A 25676-nucleotide genomic window follows, 5' to 3' on the forward strand; every position below is an offset into this window, starting at 1 on the left:
GAGGATGACCTGACAGAGGAAGACCTCAGCAACTGGGGCCTTGGCACCATGCCTGGTGCTGTGGTCCAGCGGGGAAAGTGAAAAGCAGTGGTTATTGGGGATTCTATAGTAAGGGGTACAGATAGCAGATTCTGCGAAACCGACAATGAATCTCAGATGGTGTGTTGCCTCCCTGGTGCCAGGGTACGGGATGTCACGGACCGAGTCCAAAATATTCTGAGGGGTGAGGGTGAGCAGCCAGAAGTCTTGGTACATGTAGGTACCAATGACATAGGTAGAAAAAGAGGACCTAAAGGAGGAATACAAGGAGTTAGGGAGAAAGTTGAGAAGTAGGACCTCAAGGGTGGTAATTTCAGGATTACTGCCTGTGCCACGTGCCAATGGTAGAAAGACTAGACAGCTCTGTCAGATGAATGCGTGGCTGAGTGACTGGTGCAGGGGGCAGGGCTTTAGATTTTTGGATCATTGGGACCTCTTTTGGGGGAGGCATGACCTATTCGTTAAAGATGGGTTGCACCTAAACTCCAAAGGGTCCAATATCCTGGCAGGAATGTTTAATTTAGCTGTTGGGGAGGGTTTAAACTAATCTGGCAGGGGGATGGATACCAGGATGTTAGGATACAAGATGCTAGGGTAAGGGAGGAAGTATATAGAAACAAGTCCAAGACAGTGTGCAGTGAGGATGGCAAGAAGGACAGGCAGGTGAGAAGTCAGGATAATTTGCTGAACAATAGAAGTACGACAAAATCGATGGCAGATACTGGACTAAATGTACTATATTTAAATGCACGTAGCATTAGGAATAAAGTAGATGACTTAGTGGCACAACTACAGATTAATAAATACGACATTGTGGCAATCACTGAGTCATGGCTTTATGATGGATGTGATTGGGAACTGAATGTCCAGGGGTACACAGTGTATAGGAAGGATAGGCAGGAAGGCAGAGGGGGAGGTGTGGCCATGATGGTTAGTAGTGATATAAAATCAATAGAAAAGAAGGACATTGGGTCAGAAGAGGCGGAATCCTTATGGGTGGAGCTAAGAAATAGCAAGGGTAAAAGGACAATAGTAGCAGTTATATATAGGCCACCAAATAGCAGTCAGGAAGTGGACAATAAGTTGCGGTTTGAGATAGAAAAAGCGTGCCAGAGTGACAATGTGAAGATAATTATGGGGGATTTTAACATGAAGGTGGACTGGGAAATCCAGCAAGGCAGTAGAACTCAGGAGAGTGAGTTTGTGGAATGTCTACGGGACAGTTTTTTGGAGCAACTTGTTGATGAGCCCACCAGGGGATTGGCTGTTTTGGATTGGGTGCTGAGTAATGAACCTGAGGTGATTAGGGAACTAAAGGTAAAGGAACCATTGGGAACTAGTGATCACAATATGATTGAGTTCAGTTTCAAGTTTGAGAAGGAGAAGCTGATAACTGGTGTATCGATATTTCAGTGGAACAAAGGAAATTACAATGGTATGAGAGAGGAGTTGGCCCAAATTGATTGGAAGAGTAAGCTAGCTGGAGGGACGGTGGAGGAGAAATGGAAGGAATTTCTACAAGAAGTAAGGAAAATGCAGGATAGATATATTCCAAGAAAAAAGGTTTTGAATGGGAAAAAAGGCACAGATGTGGATAATGAGAGAGTTGAAGGCTAAAACAAAAGCAAAAGGGAGGGCATACAAGGAAGCAAAAATTAGTGGGAAAACAGAAGACTGGGAAACTTTTTAAAAACCTGCAGAAAGAAACCAAGAAGGTCGTTAAGAAAGAAAAGATGAATTATGAAAGGAAGTTGGCGGATAACATTCGAAAGGATACTAAGAGTTTTTTTAAGTATATAAGGAGTAAAAGACAGACACGGGTTGATATAGGGCCAATTGATAATGGTGTGGGAGAGATTATAATGGATGATAAAGAAATGGCAGAAGAACTAAATTAATATTTTGCATCAGTCTTCACTGTGGAGGACTTCAGCAATATACCAGTTAGTCAGTAGTCTAATGGAATGGAACTGAGTTCAGTTAAGATTACTAGAGAGAAGGTGCTAGGAAAACTAAATGGGCGAAAGACTGATAAGTCTCCCGGACCAGATGAGGTGCATCCCCGGGTTCCGAAGGAGGTGGCTTTAGAAATAGCAGAGGCATTGGTGATGATTTTCCAGGAATCGATAGACTCCGGCATGGTTCCGGAGGACTGGAGGGTCGCAAATGTAGTCCCGCTGTATAAGAAAGATGGGAGGCAGCATAAAGGAAACTACAGACCTATTAGTCTGACGTCAGTGGTGGGAAAGTTATTGGAATCTATCCTTAAGGATGTGGTTATGGAATACCTAGAGGTGCAAGGCAAGATAGGTCCTAGCCAACATGGTTTTGTGAAGGGAAGATCCTGCGGGACCAACCTATTGGAGTTTTTTGAAGAAATCACAGGTAGGGTGGATAAGGGAGAGGGGGTAGATGTTGTGTATTTAGACTTTCAAAAGGCCTTCGACAAGGTGCCGCATAAGAGACTGATTAGTAAGATGAGAGGTCATGGAATTACAGGTAGGATAACAGAATGGGTGGAGCATTGGCTGGTTGGCAGGAAGCAAAGGGTGGGAATAAAAGGATCTTGTTCTGGTTGGCTACCGGTTACTAGTGGTATCCCACAGGGGTCGGTGTTGGGGCCGCTTCTTTTTACCTTGTACATTAACGATTTGGATGATGGAGTAAATGATTTTGTGGCTAAGTTTGCGGATGACACCAAGATAGGTGGAGGTGTAGGGAGTATTGAGGAGACAGGAAAGTTGCAGAGAGATCTAGATAGTTTAGGAGATTGGGCAAGGAAATGGCAGATGAAATTCAATGTTGAGAAATGTGCAGTTGTACACTTCGGAAACAGAAATAAATGGGCAGATTACTATTTAGGAGGAGAGAAAATTCAAAGCACAGAAGTACAAAGGGACTTGGGGGTACTCGTGCAGGATACCTTAAAGGTTAACCACCAGGTCGGATTGGTGGTAAGGAAAGCGAATGCTATGTTGGCATTCATTTCAAGAGGTATAGTGTATAAAAGTAAGGAGGTGTTGATGAGGCTCTACGGGGCACTAGTGAGGCCTCATTTGGAATACTGTGCACAGTTTTGGGCCCCATATCTTAGGAAGGATGTGCTGATGTTGGAGAGGGTTCAGAGGAGATTTAGGAGGATGATTCCCGGAATGAAAGGGCTTGTGTATGATGAGCGTTTGTCGGCTCTTGGACTGTACTCACTGGAGTACAGAAGAATGAGAGGGGACCTCATAGAGACATTTAAAATGTTGAAAGGACTGGACAGAGTAGATGTGGCTAGGCTGTTTTCCTTGGTGAGTGAGTCCAGGACCAGAGGGCACAATCTTAGAATTAGAGGGTACAGTTTTAAAACAGAGATGAGGAGAAATTTCTTTAGCCAGAGGGTGGTGAATTTGTGGAATTCCTTGCCAGGTACAGCAGTGGAGGCCAGATCATTGGAGGCGTTTAAGGAAGAGATAGATAGGTATCTAAATAGTCAGGGTATCAGGGGGTATGGGGATAAGGCCGGAAATTGGGGTTAGAATAGTGTTTTTTTTCACCTCCCCCCCCCCCCCCCCCCCAATTTCTCATTTCTTTTTCTTTTTTCCCTTTTCCTTGGAGCAGACTCGATGGGCCGAGAGGCCTACTTCTGCTCCCTGATCTTGTGATAAAATGAGAGAAAATTTCTTCACCCAGATATTAGAGAATCTTAGGAACTTTCTATACAAGGGAGTTATGGAGGGTCAGACAAGCATATTCAATAGAGATTGATATATTTTAGCTTTTAAGGATATCTAGGGATATTGGGTTTATACAGGTGACCCCCCCCCCCTTAGTTTATGGAGGTATTGTATTTCTAGAAGCCACATCATCTGCTCATGCATCAAGAAACTCGTTTTCTGTTTTTTAAAAAAAAGTGTTTATTTTTTCACAAATTCCATGAGAACATGTTTTATTCCATGTCTCAAATTTTTGTATAGTGATTTACGAATTTTATAGGGGCGAATTTCTGTTACCCAAACAACCGTAACATAGGGGTTGCCTGTACAAGAAAACAACGTTAAGGCAAAAGATCAGCTCCTGATTCTATTGAATGGCGGAGCTTACTCGTACTCTTTGAAGCATGAAGTAACATCTAGTAGTACCAGACTGGTCTAGAAAAGAGGAGACTGATATCCTGATAGAGGGAAGGGCAGGGGAACTCATTTAGATCGGAGAAAGCCTTGTTCAATTCTTCACAAGATCACAAGACACAGGAGCAGAAGTAGGCCATTCGGCCCATCGAGTCTGCTCTGCCACTTCACCATGAGCTAAACTATTCTCACATCTAGCCCCAATTCCTGGCCTTTTCCCCATATCCCTTGATACCCTGACTAATTAGATACCTATCAATCCCTTCCTTAAACACCCCCAATGATCGGGCCTCCACAACTGTATGTGGCAAAGAATTCCATAAATCCACGACCCTCTGGCTAAAGAAATTTCTCTTCATCTCTGTTTTAAATGGGTACCCTCTAATTCTAAGACTGTGCCCTCTTGTCCTGGACTCACCCACCAAGGGAAACAACTTAGCCACATCTAGTCTGTCCAGTCCTTTCAACAATCGAAATGTTTCTATGAGGTCCTCTCTCATTCTTCTATACTCCAATGAATACAGTCCAAGAGCCGACAAATGCTCCTCGTATGTAAGCCCTTGCATTCCGGGAATCATCCTCGTAAATCTTCTCTGAACTCTCTCCAACATCAGTACATCCTTTCTAAGATGAGGGGCCCAAAACTGCGCACAGTATTCCAAATGAGGTCTCACCAGTGCTCCATAGAGCCTCATCAACACATCCTTACTTTTATACGCTATTCCTCTTGAAATGAATGTCAACGTAGCATTTGCTTTCCTTACTGCCGATCCGACCTGGAGGTTAACCTTTAGGGCATCCTGCACGAGGACCTCCAAGTCCCTTTGCACTTCCGAATTTTGAATTTTCTCCCCATCTAGATGATAATCTGCCCACTTATTTCTTCTTCCAAAATGTACAACTGCACATTTCTCAACATTATATCTCATCTGCCATTTCTTTGCCCGCTCTCCTAAGCTGTCCAAGTCCCTCTGCAACCTTTCTGTTTCTCCAACACTTCCTGCTCCTCTACCTATCTTGGTGTTATCTGCAAACTTAGCCACAAAACCATTTAATCCATAATCTAAATCATCGATATACAGTGTAAAAAGAAGCGGCCCAACACCGACACCTGCGGAACACCACTATAGTAACTGGCAACCAACCAGAACAGGATCCCTTTATTCCCACACTTTGCTTTCTGCCTATCAGCCAGAGCTCCACCCATTCTAATATCTTTCCTGTAATTCCATGGGCTCTCATCTTATTAAGCAGCCTCTTATGCGGCACCTTGTCAAAGACCTTTTGAAAATCTAAATACACGACATTCACAGCCTCTCCCTTGTCCATCCTGCTTGAGACTACCTCAAAAAAATTCCAATAAGTTGGTCAGGCAGGAACGTCCCTTCATGAAACCATGCTGGCTTGGATCTATCTTGTCATGCACCTCTAAGTATTCCATAACCTCGTCCTTGAGGATCGACTCCAATAACTTTCCAACCACCGATGTCACATTAATAGGCCTGTAATTTTCCTTTTGCTGCCTTCCTTCTTTCTTAAACAGCGGAACTACATTTGCAACCTTCCAGTAGACCATTCCAAAGTCTATTGATTCCTGGAAAATCATCTCTAATGCCTCCACAATCTCTAAAGCCACCTCCTTCAGAACCTGAGGGTGCACTTCATCTGGTCCGGGAGACTTATCTGTCCTTAGTCCATTCAGCTTCCCTAGCACCTTCTCTCTAGTAATCTTGACTGTATTCAGTTCTATTCCCTGAGACCCCTGACTATCGGGTCTATTGCTGATGTCTTCCACAGTGAAGACTGATGCAAGATGCTCATTTAGTTCCTCTGCCATCTCTTTGTTACCCATTATAATTTCTCCAGCATTGTTTTCAATCGGACCTATATGTACCCGTGTCTCTCTTTTACTCTTCATATAGTTAAAAAAAAATACTCTTAGTATCCTTTTGTATGTTATTTGCCAACTTCCTTTTATAGTTCATCTTTTCTTTCTTAACGACTTCCTTAGTTTCTTTCTGTAAGTTTTTAAAAGTTTCCCAGTCCTCTGTTTTCCCACTAATTTTTGCTTCCTTGTATGCCCTCCTTTTTGCTTTTATTTTAGCCTAACCTCCTCTCGTTAGCCACATTTGTGGCATTTTTCCATTCATAATTTTCTTTTTCTTGGAATATATCCATCCTGCACTTTCCTCATTTCTTGTAGAAATTTCATCCATTTCTGCTCCGCCGTCCCTCCAACTAGCTTACTTTTCCAATCAATTTGGGCCAGTTCCTCTCCCATGCCACTGTAATTTCCTTTGTTTCACTGAAATATTGACACACCTGATATCAGCTTCTCCTTTTCAAATTTGAAACTGAACTCAATCATATTATGATCACTACTTCCTAAGGGTTCCTTTACGTTTAGTTCCCTAATCACCTCGGGTTCATTACACAGTACCCAATCCAAAACAGCCAATCCCCTGGTGGGCTCATCAACAAGCTGCTCCAAAAAGCCATCCCGTAGGCATTCTACAAACTCTCTCTCTCTCTCCTGAGATCCAGTACCTTCCTGACTTTCCCAATCCACTTTTATGTTAAAATCCCCCATAATTATCTTGATGTTGTCTTTTGTCAAGAGATTCTTCTGTCATTGAGATACCTGGTAGCATCTGTTGGAAGTTGTTAGGTGACAAATGTAACAGTCACTTTAATGTAAATGTATTTACAGGTTATAGAGATCAGCAGTGTTTGCATTTGAGCAGCTTGGCCTTGACACCAGGAAAAGGCTGCCCCAGTCTCAGTTAAATGCAGTCCCTTCTACACTGCAGCGCTTCCTCAGTACTCTGTTGAAACGTTGTCTTGTGAACTGCCTGCCTGAATTATGAGCTTGAGGTTCCAGAGAAGGATAAAAACACTCAATTTTACACATGTGATTCATTTTAAAGTTATAAAATTGATTAGATCGTGATTTACCTTGCATATCTTTCTCTCTCTTCACTCCTCCACCACATCCTCCCACCACCAACAACAACCACTCTCCACAATGAGATAAAAAATACAGGTAGGTTGCTTCAACCTATCTTAAAGAAATATATCCATTGCTTTTTTTTAATCTGTTTTATAATTGGGGCCATAAACATTGATGTGAAAAGGCTCCCATGATATTAGTTGGAAAATATTCCATGTCTCGTGTAATTCTATAGTTTTTTTTCAAATGAGCTCTTGTCATTAAGATAATACAGTTCCAGTTAGATTTGTTCTGTATGTAAACTTGGTAATGAATAGGGCATCATTCAGAATTGGGTGAATGATTCTGTTATGTGTTACAAAATGATCAAAAATGCATTATTTATTATTTTTACTTTAAGAACTGGCTTGGCAGATTCAGCTCTTCAACAAAAAAAATTGCTTCATTTTGTGAATGTTCCTCTGTTAATATGGATACAGTAGCTTGGGAGTTCAATTCATTTGGTAGCACTTACATATGCACCAGAAGTTTCTGGTCACATGTTCCACTCCAAGGACAAGAGCAAAAGAAAATCTAGGTGGACACAAATGAAGAACTGAAGGAATGCTGCAGTGTCAGTTGCAAACTTTGGGATGAGCCACAAGGCCTTCTGCTTAATTTCTGTCAGGTGGATGTGAAGTATCCTCTGAAACCTTTTAGAAGAAGAGGAGGGGAGATATCCCCGATGCCCTGGCTATTTTTAACATTCAATCAACATTTTAAAAAAAACAGATTATCTTCTGATTATCACATTGCTGTTAATAGGAGGTTGTGATGTTTAAATTGGCTAAGTCGTTTTTTTTTTACAAGTGACTACAATCAAAAGTATTTTTTTAGTTGTAAAGCAACTTTAGGATATTCAGAGATCTTTTCATAATTTGAAGTTTTTTCTCTTTTAATGGTTGTGATACAGGCAGAACCCAGAGGTCATGAGTTCAAATCCCATCATGGAAAATTTAAATCAATAAATCTGGTAATTTGTGGCCTGGTTGCAGAAAAATAACCATGCAAGATCCAACTGGCTCATTTCCTTCAGGGAAGTATATGGCCTTTGGGGTGACTGACCATTCCTTTTTGTCTGGGACAGACCTTTCTTGGGAAGGTCTAGTTGCAATCACTCACTGAATAGCAAAGGTGCAGCATTTGTCCTGGATTCCCTTGAGCCCTTTCAGATACCCTTCCGGCAGCTCCCCAGCCTGCACTGGCTCTTACAGAAACAGCAACTCTCTCCAAACTCCTAACTGGCTTTGCCCTAAGTCCTGATTTTTACATCTCCATTTCATGCTGCTTACTCTTCTCATTGCTACTCGAACAACTCGATGGTACCACTGTCCAGTTGTGCCAACTTTGTTTTGCAGTTGTTACGAAGGGAATAATCCCCAACTGCTTTGTCAGTTGCCATCAAGGAAACAAAAAAGGGAAGGCAGTAAAATATAGCAGAGGTGGACCTAGGGACAGTGGTTTGATGGAGACAGCAGTGGTAAGAACAGTGGTGACATAGCTGGGAGAATGGAGGGCTGTATCTGAAGGATTGAAGGGTCAGAGACCACTGTGGGGGCAGTAGAAATAGCAGTAATGGGAACATAGACTGCAGGATTCATCATTAACCTTGCCTCAGCGCAAACTTGCTTCCCTTTGAGTGAGGCAAGGATGTTTTGTGTAATGAGTGACCAAAGAAAATTTACCCACGAGATCTATTCACCCCCTAGCAACCTGACCATGATGTAACGAGAGAACCAGGCCCTGCCCCAGCAACTTTAAATGTCATTGATGGTTTGGGGAAATTTTGCAAAAATAAACTAGAACTGACTGCAACTTTCAATCTGGAAGTTCTGCAACAGCAGGGGGCCTCAATACCATTAAATCATCACAGAAATGGAGCCATGACAATCTTTTTGGGGAAAAATAATGTATGTTCTGTTTTTAATGTCACATACCTTTATGGCAGCCATTTTGACTTTTTTAATCACCAACTATTAAATTTAGGACTAGTTTATTTTTAAATGGGTATATTTTGTGATCTTTTCAATAATTTAGCTTCTAGTGTTGTCCTGAATGTTTTACAAGTAGGTAACATAGGGTTTGGTATTCTATAATAATTAGAAATTTACAGAGATTGTTCTGACTTTATTGTTTTCATGAGAAAACAAGAAATAGTATTTATCAAGTGCTCATACACTCAGGACATACCAAAGTAGTTCACAGCCAGTGATGTACCTTCATAGTGTAGTTGCTGGTATAATGTGAAATGCAATAGCATCTTGGAAGCAGCAAGTCACCAAATCAACCATGAGGTTGTTGACCAGATCGCTTGTTTTTACTCTGATTGAGGAGTGAATGTTACCCAGGATAGCAGAGAGAATGCCTCCTTCAAGAAGCCTTGTGGAATCTTTGAATTGTACCTGAGAGGACAAATGAGACTCCATTAAGGCCACATGAGTAGTTTCTGCCTTCAGCCATTCCAGTAGCCTGCATGCCATACTGCCCTTGAGAGTTGTTGGGCATCTACATAAGACATCTACTTGTACTTTGTGGACTATTCCTGAGGATTGAGGTGATGCACAGTCACTTTTTGGGCCAACAATGTGCTTGTATTCCTGATCTGGATTTAACTCTGCACCCTCTCTATCAATATGTTATTCTCTGCTTGTTCACAGTGGATTGGTAACAATTACCAAGTTAAAAGATCTTCAGCCTGATCCCTGACGCAGGAATTGGGGATCACATTATGCACACCTTAGTCAACAGTTGATAGATTGGTGGGGAGTTGTGAAAAGTTGCTTGGTTTGGGGTGAATTGGGGAACATTGTAACCTTAAAATAAACCTTCAAAGCAGTGCTTTCCAAGGTGAAAGTGGTCTTGGACCATAGGCTTCTGTGCAGGTGATAACCAGAAGTGTGGAACCAAACTGCTGGAGGAACTTGGCAGGTGAAGCAGCATCTGTGGTGGCAAAGGGATGGTCAAGGTTTCAGGGCAAGACACTGCATTGGGACTGAGATTGTAGAGGAAAAATAGCCTGTATAAAGAGGTGAGAAGGAGGGCTCAGATAGGGACTGGTAGGTAATGGGTGGAACCAAGTGAGATGGGGACGATGGGCAGATGGAGCAGGAGGGGGGAGTTTTGAGACAGGTGCTGGTGAGTGATAAGGGGGAAAAAGAAATTGGGCACATGGAGCCAGTTGGGGGAGGGGAGGCTGGAAGGTGATAAGTGGAACCAAATAAGGGAGGGATGATAGGCAGATGGAACCAGATAGCGGAGGGGTTAGGAAAGGTGAAGGGAGAAGAAACCCAGGTGGATAGGTGTGTGGGTGATGGGCAGTTGGAACTAGGTGGGGGAGGAGTTTGAAGTGGACTAGAAGTGTATTGACTTTTTGATGGATTTGACATCCATTTTATTGCATTGAGTTCTCAATAAGCATTTCGTACGTAAATCTGAGCATGGAATATGCAGCTCATCAGAGGATACCCAGGCCATACTCAAGTTAGTCCTAGTATGCATGGGCAAGGAAAAGATCATTAAGCCAAGAGTTAGTTAGCTCTCATGCTTGCTATCCAGTGCAGGAACCTTGCTCCTCAGTGACCTCCTGCAGTGCCAGCATGTAAAGGTCAGCAACTACGTCAACCTTAGTAGGGTCTCTTAGAACCAGATTATGCAGCTCATATAACAGGAGTATGAGGAGGTTTGCTTGCTCCAGCTGAATGCCACCTTCAGTTTGAGGAACCACACCTTTGAAGTTTGTTTTGGCTTTAGGGTGGAACAGAGTAGAGGCTATTCAGAGCAAATTAAGGGAACTTGTTGCAAGAGTTTGCTATTTCCACATGGAATGGATAAAGCATGAACTATTCAAAATAGTATCTTAGAAATGTAAAGCACAGAAATAGGCCCTTGCAGCCCACCTTGTCTATGCTGCCCGTGATGCCTCGCTACGCTAATCCAATTTGCCTGCATTAGTCCTGTATCCCCCTACTCCTTTTCTATCCAAGTACCTGTCCAAATGCCTCCCTGAGCAGCTCATTCCAAATATTCACCACACTCGGTGGGGTTGGGGGTAAGCTCACCCCTATACTTAAAAAAAAGATCGAACAGTTTAAATGCAGAGAACCTATTTCCTATGGTGATCGAATCCAAAACTAACAGGAGTAATCCGAAAACTTAAGCATTATTCATAAGTGAAATCAAGAAACAATTTTTCACAAAACATTGTAGTTTTGAGAACACTCTCCTTGATGTCTCTGGAAGCTAAATGGAGAATTAAAGTGAGAGGCAACTGAATGCTCAGAGTCACCCTTTCAGATTGATCACAGGTGCTCTGCAAAAGTATGATTAGCACCAAATGCAGAACACTAAATTGAAAGAGATTCAAGTGAATCACTTCTTCAGCTGGAAGGAGTGTTTGGGTGCCTGGATGGTGTGAAAGGAAGAGCTGAAAGGGTAGGTGCTGCACCTTCTGCAGTTGCTTGTAAAACTGCTGTGAGATGGGGAATGTTGGTGGAGGAAAACTGAACCAATCACAGAGGGAGTAGTCCTTTTTGAAGGCTGGAAGGGGAGGGGAAGATGTATCTGGTTGTGGCATTGTGTTGGAGGTGGCAGAAATTACAGAGGATGTTCCACTGAATGTAGAGCTGCTGGATGGAAGATGAGGACAAAAGAACCTCTCTTTGTTGGGTGGGAGGAGAGGGCCAGGGAACAGAAGTGTGGGGAATGGGATATATGTGGTTGGGAACCTTGTGAACAGTGGTGGAGGGAAGTCACGATTAAGGAAAACATCTCTGAAGCACTTGGGTGGAAAGTATCGTCATCAGAACAGATGTGACAGAGCCAGAGAAACTGGGAGAATAGATTGCAGTCAGGATGGGAGGAGATGTCAAGATAGCAGTAGAAGTTGGTGAACTTGTAATAGATTTTGGTCCACTAACTTCTACTCTGAGGTGGCGATACAGAAGTATAGAAAAGGAAGATTCTGAAGTGAACCACAGGAAAGTGAGAACCGGGTGGAAATTTGCAGCAAAGCTGGTGAAACTTTCAAATTCTGTGTGACTGCAGGAAATAACACCAATGCAGTCGTTGCTGTATCTGAAAAGATGAGAGAGGGTGCCCAATTAGGATTGAAATGGGTTGTTCCAGGTGTTCTGCAATAAGACGCGCATTGTTTTATTCCATGCGGGTTCCTAAAGCTATAGTTCTGATTTGGAGGAATTGAGTGAAATTAAAGGTGAATTTGGACCTTTGTTCAAGGGAAATTTTATTTGCATATGAACTGAAGATATCAGATGGACAAGGAAGCCCAGATAAGGAGTTCGTAGTGTTTTGGGATAATTTCCTGGAACACAATGTTCTAGAGCCAAGCAGAGATCAAGCTATATTAGTCCTGGTTTTGAATGGTTAATAACCAGGTTAATAACCTGGCATTGAAGATTCCCCTGGGTAGTAGCAACTGTAATATGATTTGAATCTTGCATTTTGTTTGAGGGTGAGAAAACTGAGTCCAAAACTAGTATTTCAAGCATAAATAAGGGCAATTATGGTGGCATGAAAGCTGAGCTGGCTGAAGTGAACTGACAAATGAGGTTAATGGTTTGGTCAGTTCAGTGACGGATATTTAATGGAACTTTGCAGAATTGATCCAACTAGAAGGAACAATTGCAACAGTATAGCCCACCATACATGGTTAAATAAAAAAAAGTTAAAGATAGTATCAAAACTTAAAGAAAAAGCATAGGATGGGTGAAGATCAGAAGATTGAATAGAATATATATAAAAAAAAGCAAAGAACAACTAAAAGGTTAGTGAAGGAGAAGAAGAGTATGAGGCAATGCTAGCCAGAAATGCAAAAACAGTAATGTATTCTGTAGGTTTTCAAACAAACAAAAGACTTGTCAAAGAGTTCTAGTAGAAAGTGATTGTGGAATAAATAATGGAAAATGAGGACATAACAGATGAATTAAACAGGTATTTTGCATTTAGTCTTCATTATAGAGGATAAAGTATTATCCTAGAAATAGCTGTAAATTGGGGAGGGAGGAACTTGGGGAAAGTGTTAATCACCAGGGGAGTGGTACTGAGCAAATTGTTGGAGCTGTGGAGTTATCAACAGCTCCTGATGGACTCCATTCTAGGCCTTGGCAGAAGTAAAAATAGTTGATAAGTTGATCTTAATTTTCCAAACATTTCACAGATTCGGGAAGATTCCATCTGTTTGAAAATAGCCTATATAACTCCTTTATTTATGAAGGAAAGGAACCAAAGCAGGCCAGTTAGCTTAACATCTGTCATGAAGAAAATATTAGGAGTGATGTCATAGCAAGGTACATGGAAAAATTCAAGATAATCGGGCAATGTCAACATAGTTTTATGACAAGGAATATCAAAAAACCATGATTGACCAAGTTATTGCAGCCTTTTGAAGAAATAATGTGTTGTGGATAAAGAGAAACCAGTGGATTTAAAATACTTTGATTTCCTGAAGGCATTTGATAAGGTTATTGCGGAAAGTAAAATTTCATTTCATAGCAGGGAACATACTGGTGTGGATAGAAGATTGGCTATTTAACAGGAAACGGAAAGAGTAATGTGAGAAATTGTTCGTTTGTCAGGAAAAATGTTTTTTTTTTACAAAAATAAAGTATTGGCGAGAGGTTGCAAAGTTCTCAAAATGCAGGGATCTCTGCAAAAGGCTGAAGTACAAATGCTGCAATTAATTAGATAAGCTAACAGAATGTTATTGTTTATTGCTAGTGGAATTGAAAACAAAAAAAAATGAGGGCATCCTTCAGTTATATAGGGCACTGGTGAGACCATGTTTGCAGTATTCTCAGATATTGGTCTCCTTATTTAATGCATTGGAAACCATTCAGAGAAAGTTTATTAAACATGACTGGAATGGCATGAGCTGACTTGAGGAAAGGTTGGACATGCTGGCCTTGCAGTCAGGTCAGCCTTGAACTTATTAAGTGGTAGAGAAGATTCAAGGGGCCTAATGTCCTCCACCTGCTCCTAATTTGTATATTTGGAATTAAAAGATCACGAGACAATCGTGGTGTGGGATGATGGTGTTGAGGAATTGGACATCCAGTGTGAAAGTGAACCAGCTGAGACCAGGAAACTGGAGGGCAAGAAAGATCATGTAGAAGTAAGAGAGAATTGACTGGAAAAGGAGAAAAAGAAAAGTCAAGGCAGGAAGAAATAAGTTCCATGGGACAAAAAGAACCATGACAGTTTTGGTTGTGGATTTTCAGGAGGAGTTGGCTTGTTTGTGTGGTTGGAGGCAGTAAAGCTTAAAGTCCTATGGAGACGAGATCACCAGAAGTCAGTGACTGTCTGGGAGACCTGGACTGATGTTCATTGGAGGGTAATGATCTAGAGGGAGCTGAGTGGAAGATATTGGATTAGTATTTTACCTGAAAGATGACATTGATAGCACCATCTCTGTACTGCTATGTGAAGACTGAATTACGTGCTTCAGTCTCTGGAGTGGGATTGGAACTTTGAAGATTAGATGTCAGTTGAAAAGAGGATCTCGGGCTCTGCCTTGATGCCTTCTTCCTCAGTGAAATTTCTTGTTTGTATCTAGATTTCCACGTAGGGCATGATGACTTGGGCAAAAGCCCCAGAGTGCAGCCAAAGCATGTAAGAGCTCTCAGTCTTATGCTCTTTTAGCAATTCACTGAAATTTGAATCATGGAATCACCATCACTTCAGTGACATCTGTTGGTAAATTGGAGTAAAATACCATGAAGGAGGAAGCCAGGATTCTTGCTTCCAACTGCTATCCTGTTATGCCTGGGTGAAAATTGCATCTGTGTGGAAGATTGGAGAAGAAAGGATCAGGGATTATATATGCTGCTCACCATGGGTGTGTTACCCAATATTGCTGTGTGAGTTTGATTTTAAAAAAAGCCAGTTTAATTGATTTCTGTTTTTATAAATCCCTGAAGTGTGCAAAGTTTGGCATTTATTGTCCTTCCTGAGTTGTCCTGTTAAGGTAGTGACAGGTATTCTTTATGATTTGCTGGCTACCTAGTAACTTGCTCGGCCACTCCTCAAGTCAATTAAGAAAAGACATTGTTGTGAACTGGAGTCAAATATTGGTCCAACCAGGAAAGGCAGGAAGGGTTTCCTTCCCTAAAGAATAATAGTGAATTATGTGGGTCTATTACCAAAATACTACTACATTACCATACCTCAGTGCTACCAGGAAATACTTTATTTCTGTGGTACACAATGGGAAAGTGCACACCTTCAGGAAAATGTACAGAGTAATCTGTGTATCATAATGAAATTATCCCTCTGTATTTTGTATTCCTTGTTTTGTATTGGAATAAGTTTCTAACCTTGTGCTTTTATTCTTTTCTTTCATGGCTTGCCTCATCATCGGCAACAGAGAAGACGAGAATGCAGTAAGGATTTAAATGTTCAATTAATTGTAACTTAATTGTTCAGCGGGAATTGTGGGAGGAATCCGTCTATTTTAATCCAAGCAATTTGTCAGCCTTTAGTTTGCCTACTACTTTTTAAGTTCCTCCCTTCCTCTTGTCCTTGATGTTCTATTATTATTGGAATACTTTTAATGTCTGCTGCAATAAACCAATTATGTAATGTTTGTTCAAAGTCTCTGCCATTTCCTAATTTCCCATTGATAATTCCTGAGTTTCACCCTCTCGGATGACCTACAGTGAACTGGCCAGTTCTGTTACAGAGGAAGCAAGTTACTTGAAGTTGTATAAATCAGTATTGAGTTTGGAAGGTACTCAGATGAGGGTTGAGGTGCTCCTCAAGCTCATGCAGGGCCTTGTTACTCCAGTATAGGAGGCCGCAGACAGAGTGGAGTAGGAGTAGAAGTGAGATGGAGGATTAAAGTGGAGGGCAGTAGGAAGCTCAGGGTCACCCCTGTGGACTAACCGCAGGTGCTCCACAAAGCAGTCATGCAATCTGCATTTGATTTGTCCAATACAGAAGAGACCACATTGTGATTAGAAGCACAAAAGAATATATGCTTCACCTGGAAAGACTATGAGACTTCCTGGAGGGTGGGAAGGAAGAGGTAAAGGGACAGATATTGCATCTTCTATTGTGAGAAGTGAAGATAACAGAGAATAGCAGGCAGCCACAAAGGGAACAGTCCCTTCGGAATACTGCAAAGGAAAGGAAAGATGTGTATGGTGCTAGAATCTTATTGAAGGAGGTGGAAATTGCAGGGAATATGCATTGAGTGCAGAGGCTGGTAGGTGTAAAGTGAGGAAAGGGGAACTTTGTCCTTGCTTCCTCCAGGAAGAAAGGAGGTGAGAGCACGTGTGGGAAATAGATGAGATGCAGTCATGGATTCTGTCAACTATGATAGAGGGGAACCCATAGTTCAGGGAGAAGCTGTGGAAGAGTGGCCAGTGTGAGAAATCTTGTCAAGCTAAACAACATACAACAGATGGATCTTAGACAGAAGGATCAGATCAAAGCTGTGTAGTCTAACGTGGCTAATCATAGATGGTGATGGCTGGAAAAACTGTTAACAGCAGAAGTCTCTGAGAACATCTTGATCCTCGACGTTGGGAGGGTCCAGAATGTATATCCCAAAGATAAAACTGAAGTATCCACAGCCAGGATTAGCCAAGTGCCCTGAGTGGATGACCCATCTCAGCCTCCTTTGGAAATCCCCTATTTTTATGGAAGCCAGTTTAATTCCCTTGACATGATATCAAGAAACCGATAACAACATTGGATACAGTAAAGCTGTTTGACCAGACAACGTTCAGTTATAATATTGAAGACTTGTTCTCCAGAACTAGCAACCTTTCTAACCAAGCTGTTCCAGTATGGTTACAGCACTGGCATCTCCCTGACCCTGTGGAAGAATTGGCTAGGTATGTCCTATTCACAAAAAGCAGGACAAATCCAATCTGGCTAATTAGCTACAGGTTCTACCCAGGTACAGCAAGGTTCCATTTCTGTGAACTGTTCGTAACCTGGACAGTTCGCAAATCAGAAATGAGGCTGCGAGCTGAGTTCCTACATGGCATAAGATGTCTGCAACTGTGCAGCATCTGGCAAATCCATGCTGCCATCTCTCAAATGCGAGATAATATGAACGGGCTGTACATAAGTCAGTTTCCATCAACAAAATGCACTACTTGTCTAAGCTATTCTAACAGCACTTCCCAAATCAGAAAACTTTATCTCCAAGAAGAGCACGAGCAGCAGGTGGATGGGAATGCCACCACCTGCAGATTCCCCTCCAAGTCGCATATCATCCTGAGTTGGAAATGTATCACTGTGCCTAACTTCTTGAACTCCCCACCCACAAAGTGTTGTGAGAGTGCCATCACCAGTCTGACTATTGCGCTCACCACCACCAACACCTCAAGGGCAATTAGGTATGGGCAACTAATGCTGGTCTTGCCAGCAACACCCTAGTCCCAAAAATTGAATGCAAATACATTAGAATTATCTGATCAACATGAAGAGAAAAGCTGCCCATAATTAAAGGAGAACCTTTTTTTTCCACATCTCATTATTATTTGATTAACACTTTATCCTACAGTGTCTGCTGTTAGAGGGCCTTTAGACTATTCCCACCAGTAACTTCTTTCTCTTGCTGTTTTTTATAACTCCATCCAAACCAATCCTGTGGTTTGATCTTCTTAATCCAAGGTAATTTCTCACTATTATATGGACTTCATCTTTTATTAACATCGCTATACCGGAACCATTTCCTTTCAGTCTATCCTTCCAAAGTGTCATGTACCCTGGAATATTCCCATTTTGAACCTATTGTTGCACACTTACTCCCTGTTCCTTTACTGTCACACTCTTATCAATATTTTTATTGCTATCCCCCACCCCCAATACTTTGTCCTTTTCCCTTGAATTTTTAATTTTTTCCTCACCTGAAACTGAGCAAAAGTTCCTTGAGCTACAGACACCTAGTGCAGATGTAGTTGCTGCTGATCGATCCATGGTTTCCACATGCCCCAGCATATCTTCTGCATTGGCACATCTGTTATAATTATATTTACTAAATGAGTAAGATTTTCAGCTGGCTTTTTTGAAGAATGATTTACTGTAGTTAAAAATCTAGTTTTAAGGTAGTAACTCCAGCACTTTTTGCTCTGGATTGAAATTTAGAGCAAGCTTTAAAGCTTTCCCCCCCTCTATCCTAAAGTACTCTGGTTGCTGGTGCTCATTAGTTCAACCCTTTCTTGTTGTTTTTAAACAAGAACACCAATGTAACACCTCCTTTCTTTTCCTTATTCCCATTCTTCATAATATTCTGAACTTTACATTCTGTTGTAAGTGCATTCAGGTGAAATGCACATATGCCAGATTTACCTGAATGAAACCTGGACTCCCAAGAATTGTGACAAACTATGGTTGTCTTCCTGAAATTTGAATCAGGTCATCCCCAAGCCTTCCAAAGTTTTCAGGCCATTACAGAGAGCTGGTAGGGTGGTTAGAGAGGAACTAATTTGGGAGTTTATGATTAGGGGCATATCCCATGGATTAGAGCCAAACTTTTTTGGGGCCAATTGAGGCAATGCTTCTCCTCACAGAGGGTGATAGAAATTGAAAACATTCTACCACAGGTGACAATATATCTTTGATCAATTGTTACTTTGAAGTTTCATATTGATAGATTTCTGATAACCAAGTTTTAAGATTTATGAAGTTTATGGTGGTTATGGCAGAACATACTTACATAGTCTACTTCAATTCCCAGGTTTTTTAATTGTGAGATAAGAATTGTTGCTCTGATTGGCATTTCTTTGAGATTTAATTGTAATGAAATGAATGTGACTTTGCAGAACCGTACCTAAAGTATCCCAATACTGTTGCAGGTCAAAGCAGAGAATCCATCAGTATTGAATTTTCTCAAGGGTCAAGCGTCAAAAGGCTGTAGTCGCTTTCTACCGAAGGGCACCAAGGCAAAGGTCAACCTTGAGGACCAGGGACGTCAGAAAGTGTCTTTTACCTTCAATGTAACAAAGACCTTGCGGAACAGGTTCCAAAGTGCCATTGGGTCTGAGCTAGACGAGGTCAAGACTCCACCTCCAGCATTGCCACTGATTCCCGTGAAAGGGAGCCAGGAGAATAAAAGTGATTCAGATACAGCCGATGCTCCAGAGGCAGCAAAATCGCCACCTCCCAAATCAAAGGTTGAGTGGAGCAAGGTGCACTTCAAGAAGAAGCATCTGAACGATGCAGCCAAACCTCTGAGTTTGTCAGACAGGGAACAGTGTAGCTCATCAGTGGAGGAACCTGTGGATGTAGCCATCAAGAAACTTTCTGCAGGAGGAACTGAAACTGTGATAAAGGTGGCTGTTGAAATGAAACCGTCAAATCAGAATCTTGGTACGTCCCATGTTGGGAAAGGTGATAACATAGAAGAGTTCAAGAATGTCTCCTCGTCTTCTGAAAATGATGAGCTTAGGAAACTTACTCGGGCAGAAGAAGTTGTGCAAGCGCTATCGGCTGACTCTGAGTCAGAGATGGACTTAGTAAGGAAATCACCTAGTTTGAAGTCGCATGACACGAAAAATGTTGAATCCATTCGAGAAGTTAAGAAACATCCAACAGCTTCCAGAACCGATGAGGTGGAAAAGGTTTCTTCCCATTCCAAATCTGAACGAGATAGAAGGAGCAGTGGTCGTTCTAAATCTGATCGAGATACAAGGAGGACTTCATCCCACTCAAAGTATGGAAGGGAGGAAAGACTCAGTTCATCTCGATCTCGTTCTGATAGAGATCCAAGGGCACCTTCTTCATACTCAAAGTCAGACTGGTCAAGGAGCTCTTATTATTCTGATAAAGACAGATATCGTAGAAGTTCTCCTTACTCAGAAAGGAGCAAATCTTCCCGTAGTAAACCTTGTGCTGACTTAAGAGATGCTTCTTCTTGTTCTGATTCTGAAGAAGATTCTAGGAGATATCATCCTAGGTCAAATGACTTAAGAAGGACTTCATTGCGTTCTAAATCCTATAGAGATTTAAGGAAATACCAGTCACGGTCAGATAGAGATCTGAGAGCAACTTCATCCTGCTCTGAATCAGAAAGAGAAACCAGAAGGACTAAATCTCATTCTAAATCAGATAAAATATCCAGGATACCAGCTTCTTGTTTTGAATCAGAAAGCTCTAAAATTAATTCGTCTGAAGTAGGTCTAGATTCTAGAAAATTGTCCAAATCTGACTGTCATTCAAAAATATCTTCTTGTCATTCAAAATCATCAACTTCCTGTCATAAACCTGAGGCAGCCAGAACTAACTTGTCTGATCTAGAATTAGATTGCGGGAAAATCTCCAAATCTGATGGTCATTCGAGGATGACTTTATCTCATTCCAAATCTGTAATCTCTTGCCATGAGGTTTCGTTAAAGAAGAACTCTCCAGGACCAGAAATGGACTTGAGGAAATGTTCTAAGCTGGACAGTAACTCAAAGACAGTTCCATCTCATTCCAAGACACCCACTTATTGTGGAATAGAAGCAACTCAGGGTGATTCCCCAGAATTAGAATCTGATTCTAGGAGAAATCTCAAGCCAGATATTAATTCACGGATATCCCCACAGAATTCTAAATCAACTAATTGTCATCAAATGGAGGTAGCTAGAATGGACTCCTTTGAACCAGAATTGGATTCGTGGGCTAACAGTACATCAGACAAGAATGTAATGGTGACACAATCTCGTACTAAATCAAATACTTTTTGTGAGATGGAAGTAGTTAAAATGGATCCTGTGGAAGCAGAACTGGATTCGTGGACTAACAGTAGGTCAGATAAGAACTCAATAGTAACCCCATCTCACTCCAAGTCATATCCTTGCTTTGAAATGAAATTAACTAAAGTAGACTCTTCTGAACCAGAAACAGAATTAGACCCTTGGGAAAACAGTAGATTGGATCGGAAGTCAAGAATAAATGTTTCGAGTTCCAGATCCCATAAGATGAGGACTTTACCAGTTTTTCCATCTGACAGAGAATTAAGAAGGACTTCATGCTCTGAGTCAGAGGATGAATTGAGAGAGGTTTCTAAACTGCACAACTCTGGAACGATACAAAATGTTTTTAGATCAGATGATATTTGTTTGTCACTTGATCACCAATCAAACAGTTACGTAAGCACCTCACCATATCCCACATCAGATTTATCAAGGACATGCTGCCTCTCCAGACCCTCTGAAATAGCTAATTCTTCACCTGGTTCTAAATTAGATGGACCTTTGGCAAAAGTTTCATCTTGTTCAGAATCAGATGAAGAACATAAAGTTTTATCTCAATGTGAGGCTAGTTTGATGGTTTCATCTCATGACTTACCAAATGACTTGCAGTCCCCACCTCATTTCACAGCTAATACCTTGAAAACTTCATCTTATCCCAGCCCAGATGAGGTTAAGTACTTGGCCTACCAAAAAGTGGAGGAATTCAACACTTCACACTACACCAAGAGGGAACAGATTTTGGCCTATCCCAAATGGGGTGAGTTCACGACTGTGTCCCGCTCAAATTTAAATGAAATGATGACCATTTCAGCTGACCCTGAAAGTTGCATGAGAGATGTAAAGCTCACGGGCAAAGAGTCAACAGAAAATAGGGCTGTAGATAGTCGGAAGGAACAACACACCAATGAAGGAGGTGGGTCTGAACTGAAGAATGATAAACTATTTCACAATGCAAATAGCTTTAGCAGTTGCAAAATTAAACAGAATGCAATGCCTAGCAACCAGAATTGGGACTCAGTTGAGAAAGTTAGATTGTACATGGATTTGCCAAGTCACCTTAATTCTGAAGCTAAGGAGTCTGCAGCAGTGAAGACTGAAATTCCATCATCAAATAATGAAGAAACCTCTTTCATTGCCAAACCAGATAGTTCTGTTAAAGTGGAGCCAGAGCAGTCAATGGAAGCTTCTGAAGATGAGGAAGGAAGTGATGAAGAGTTAACAATGGAGGTGGTCACAGAAGGTCCACTGACTTTGAGTCCTGCTGACCTTACAAGCTCAAATGAAGTGGAACACAATTTACTGGATTATAGAACCAAGTCTGACTGTGACAGTAGCTGTATGAAGGTCGAATACAACAGTGTGAGCTCTGAAAATGGAGACTGTTCAGAGGATGCTAAGAGCAGTAGTGAACAGGAGAGTGAAGAAAGTGAAACGAGCTCGGATTCTGATGACGGTAGTGTCCCCAGGAACCGCTTGCAGTCTGTTGTGATAGTCCCAAAGAATTCTACCCTGACTTTGGAGGAGAAGAGTCTAATGTCTTCTCCTTCATCTTCTATATCATCTTCTAGAATAAATCAGCCAGAAAAGAAACATTCAGGTGTTGAAGGCAGCAAGCGAGAAACAGATGAGAAACCCAGTGAGGTACCTCAGCCAAATGGTGTTGAACTTGGAAATATCCCCCAGGAAATGGTTGGTGACCCTGGTCAAGGTGGTGAAGTAGTTCAGGGTAGCCACTCTTCCTTCCCAAAAGTATCAGAGCACCAACCACAAGCTTCATCAAGTCAGTTTTCACCTGTTAGTGAGAGTCACAAGAGCTGCAAGCAGCAGTTGTTGACTGACAAGGCAGATAGCACCAGTCAGCCCGAGAGGTTTTCTATTGACCAAAATCAGCTCCCTCTGTCAATCGAGAAATCTGGCTCAGTGGAATCACCAGGTTCAGATGGAATGGCAGAAAGGCACCAGCATTCACCTAGCAGCCACTTGGACAGTCTGACAGCAGAACAGAACAGTGCTCAGTCATTTCATGGGGAAGAGAAAAACTTTGCAGAAAAGCCAGACAGCAGACAGGCTGCCCCTTGGCCTCAGCAGCAGGCCCAAGATCAGGGATCTTTTCACAGCCCAGAGTATTTGGAAAGCCTTGACTGGGACTTCTCTCAGCCAGAAAAACCTAGTAGCAGTTGTCAGCAGCCAGATAGCAGCTATGGGCTATACCGGAAGTATAGCTATCAAACAGAGGAAGCAGATTTGGGCAACAAGAGTGATTACTGGCAAGGTAACAGAGCCAGTTGTTGGGATCCCAGACTAAGTGCTAAATCAGTCACGTACAATAACTACCAGTTGGGTCAAGACATTTCTGGCTCGGATGTTCAAGGACAGGTACAACCCGATTCGATGACCGATGACTTTGCAAGCTACGACAACTGGGAAACAGTCAACCGTGACCCGCGATCTGTTCCCAAAGGTGTGAGCTCTCTGCAGGCTCATGAAATAACCAGCAATTCTAATAAGGGGACCACTCTGGTACTGAAGGCCAGCGACTCTACAGCAGATAAAGAGTCAAGGGTCAAAGAGCTAGAGAAGAAGTCGGACGATGAACAAGGGGACTCCCAGAAGCCACAGGTGGAGGAGGCAGACACTGATTTGGAAAGTGATGCTGACACACGGTATTGCGAGCAAGTCCATGCTGAGCCTGATCCATTGGTCACAATGCCACCCAAAGAATGGGTCACTCTTGTGTGCAAAATGGAAGAATTCAAAAACTCTCAGTGGTGGAAGGAGCAATCAAAATTGGGAATGATGCCACCTTACTTTGAATTAATTGAAGAAAACTTGTACCTGACAGAGAGGTAACCTTTTTGAGCATTATTGCGATTAACTGTTTAATTAAACTTTAATTTTTCCAAGGGTTATATGAAGGTTATGCCAAACCTTAAATCACTTAAGTATTGTGTTCAATTCTAGACCTTGCACTTTTTTTTTGGAGGGCTTAGAGAAGGTACAGATTTGCCAGAATAATGTCAGGGTTGAGAGACTTCAGTTTTATGGAGGAACTGGAATTGTTCACTTTAAGGCAGAGGAGATTTAAGGAAAGATTTGATTAAAGTGTTCGTAATTGTGAAGGGTTTTGAAGGGAAATGTGGTGTTTGGAGGAAACCCATTTAGGACAATTGGCAAAAGAATTGAAAGGAAGATGAGAATTTACTTGTTAGTTCATTAATGGGATGTGGATATTACTGGTAATACTTGCATTTATTGCCCATTCCTATTGGCTTTTTTTTTACAGAAGTGGCTGTTGAAAGTCAACTGCATTGGTGGGTCTGGAGTCACCTTTAGACCAGGTTGGGTGAGCCTGGCAGACTTCCAGCAGATAAAGGATAAAGTTGTACGACTGTGTGAATTTCACCACCAATTAGTGATAAGGTTGCACTTCTCAAAAACAAACACAAAGTTTGACCATTTTGACCCTTTTCTGTTTCCAGTCTTCACACTACCAGCAGTTTTTGCTGCTTTCAACGTTGCGCTCAAGACATTAGTCTTCAGGAAGGAGTACAGTGGAGATTCACCAAAATGGTACCAGGAAATAAAAAGGGGGCAGATTACAGATATTTGTATTTTTTTGAGTTTAGAAGTTTTAGGTAGTTTAAATAATGAAGGAATTTGAGGATATTCAGAGAAATGTGTGAGTAAATTCTGTATCCCTCAATACTGCGTGATATTGTCAGCCTAGATTAGATGCTTAATTCTTTGGACTGGAGCTTAAACTTGCAACCATATAACTGACGGTTGAATGCTGCCACTTAGCAAGGGCTAACAATGAGTATATCTCATGTTTGTTCTCCATTGTGTAATTTAGAACAGCAGTTCACTTTTTTTTGTTCCAACTTGATTTATGTTGCTTATCCTTGTGTGACTAAATGACTGAGTTAGGACTTTCAACAACTTCTACCTGTATTGCATTTTCTGATTGAGGTCCTAAGTTAGAAAAGAGTTAAAAATTACCAGAGCTACTAAATAATTCCTCCAGTGTCTTTTTTTTCCACTACGGGTTCCTGATGAGCTATTTAAGAAAAGACTATTCACACAAAAGTGGAGCAGAAATGAGAGAGATACAGACAAGAAATGGCTGCACAAAGAGCAAGCACATACATCAAAAGGGAGATGTGGAAAAAGGGGAGACTGACGGAGAAGAAGTGAACTGGGGGAAGAGGAGAGACTGATGCTGGAGGAGAGGCAGGTTACAAGAAAGGAGTTTAATAGACTTGGTGAGAGGTGGCTAATTGAAAGAATTCTCAGCACAATCTACACAAACTGAAAGGGAAGTTTTTTTAATGAGAGCAAGGGATGAGAAAAAGTTTAAATACAGCGGTAGTCATTGGAAACGAAGCAAAAATTGGAAGGTATTGTGGAAAGAAATAATGGTTGGAGACACCTTCAAAATGTTTTTACCAATGGCGAGGCTTGGGGAGATTGAGCAACTGTTGCTAATAGAGATGGGACTTGTAATCTTGGAATAAAAATAGAAATGCTGGAAATAATCTTGGAATAAAAATAGAAATGCTGGAAATAATTCAGAACAATTCATTAATGACGTGAAGACAAGGATCGATAATGTGTTTTCTTATCATGGATGCTGATTGATTCTAATAAATTTCCAGTAATTTTAGTTCTTATTTGCAATATTTGGCTTGCCCTGTCTGCCATCAAGGCCAGCCATTTTTCACCACTGTTGTCACCATAATGTCTTTGAAAAAACCTGAGACCATTCATTGATGTAAGTTTCCCTTCCCGTGGCCTCAAACATCATACTCGCTGCTATTGTTGCTATGT

At 41.6% G+C, this 25676-nt stretch overlaps 1 protein-coding gene across 3 annotated transcripts in view; it reads left to right on the top strand.

Moving 5' to 3' along the window:
- Positions 1-25676, top strand: part of setd2 (SET domain containing 2, histone lysine methyltransferase) — a 97719-nt gene that overhangs the window by 27129 nt on the left and 44914 nt on the right. For all 3 annotated transcript variants that reach the window (XM_052022974.1, XM_052022975.1, XM_052022976.1), the window contains exons 3-4: positions 15524-15539; positions 18969-23695. In XM_052022974.1, coding sequence (XP_051878934.1) covers positions 15524-15539; positions 18969-23695 — 4743 coding nt within the window. The remainder of the gene's footprint in view (positions 1-15523; positions 15540-18968; positions 23696-25676) is intronic.

The sequence above is a fragment of the Pristis pectinata genome, chromosome 9, assembly GCF_009764475.1.
Source record: "Pristis pectinata isolate sPriPec2 chromosome 9, sPriPec2.1.pri, whole genome shotgun sequence".
Classification (NCBI taxonomy): Eukaryota; Metazoa; Chordata; class Chondrichthyes; order Rhinopristiformes; family Pristidae; genus Pristis; species Pristis pectinata.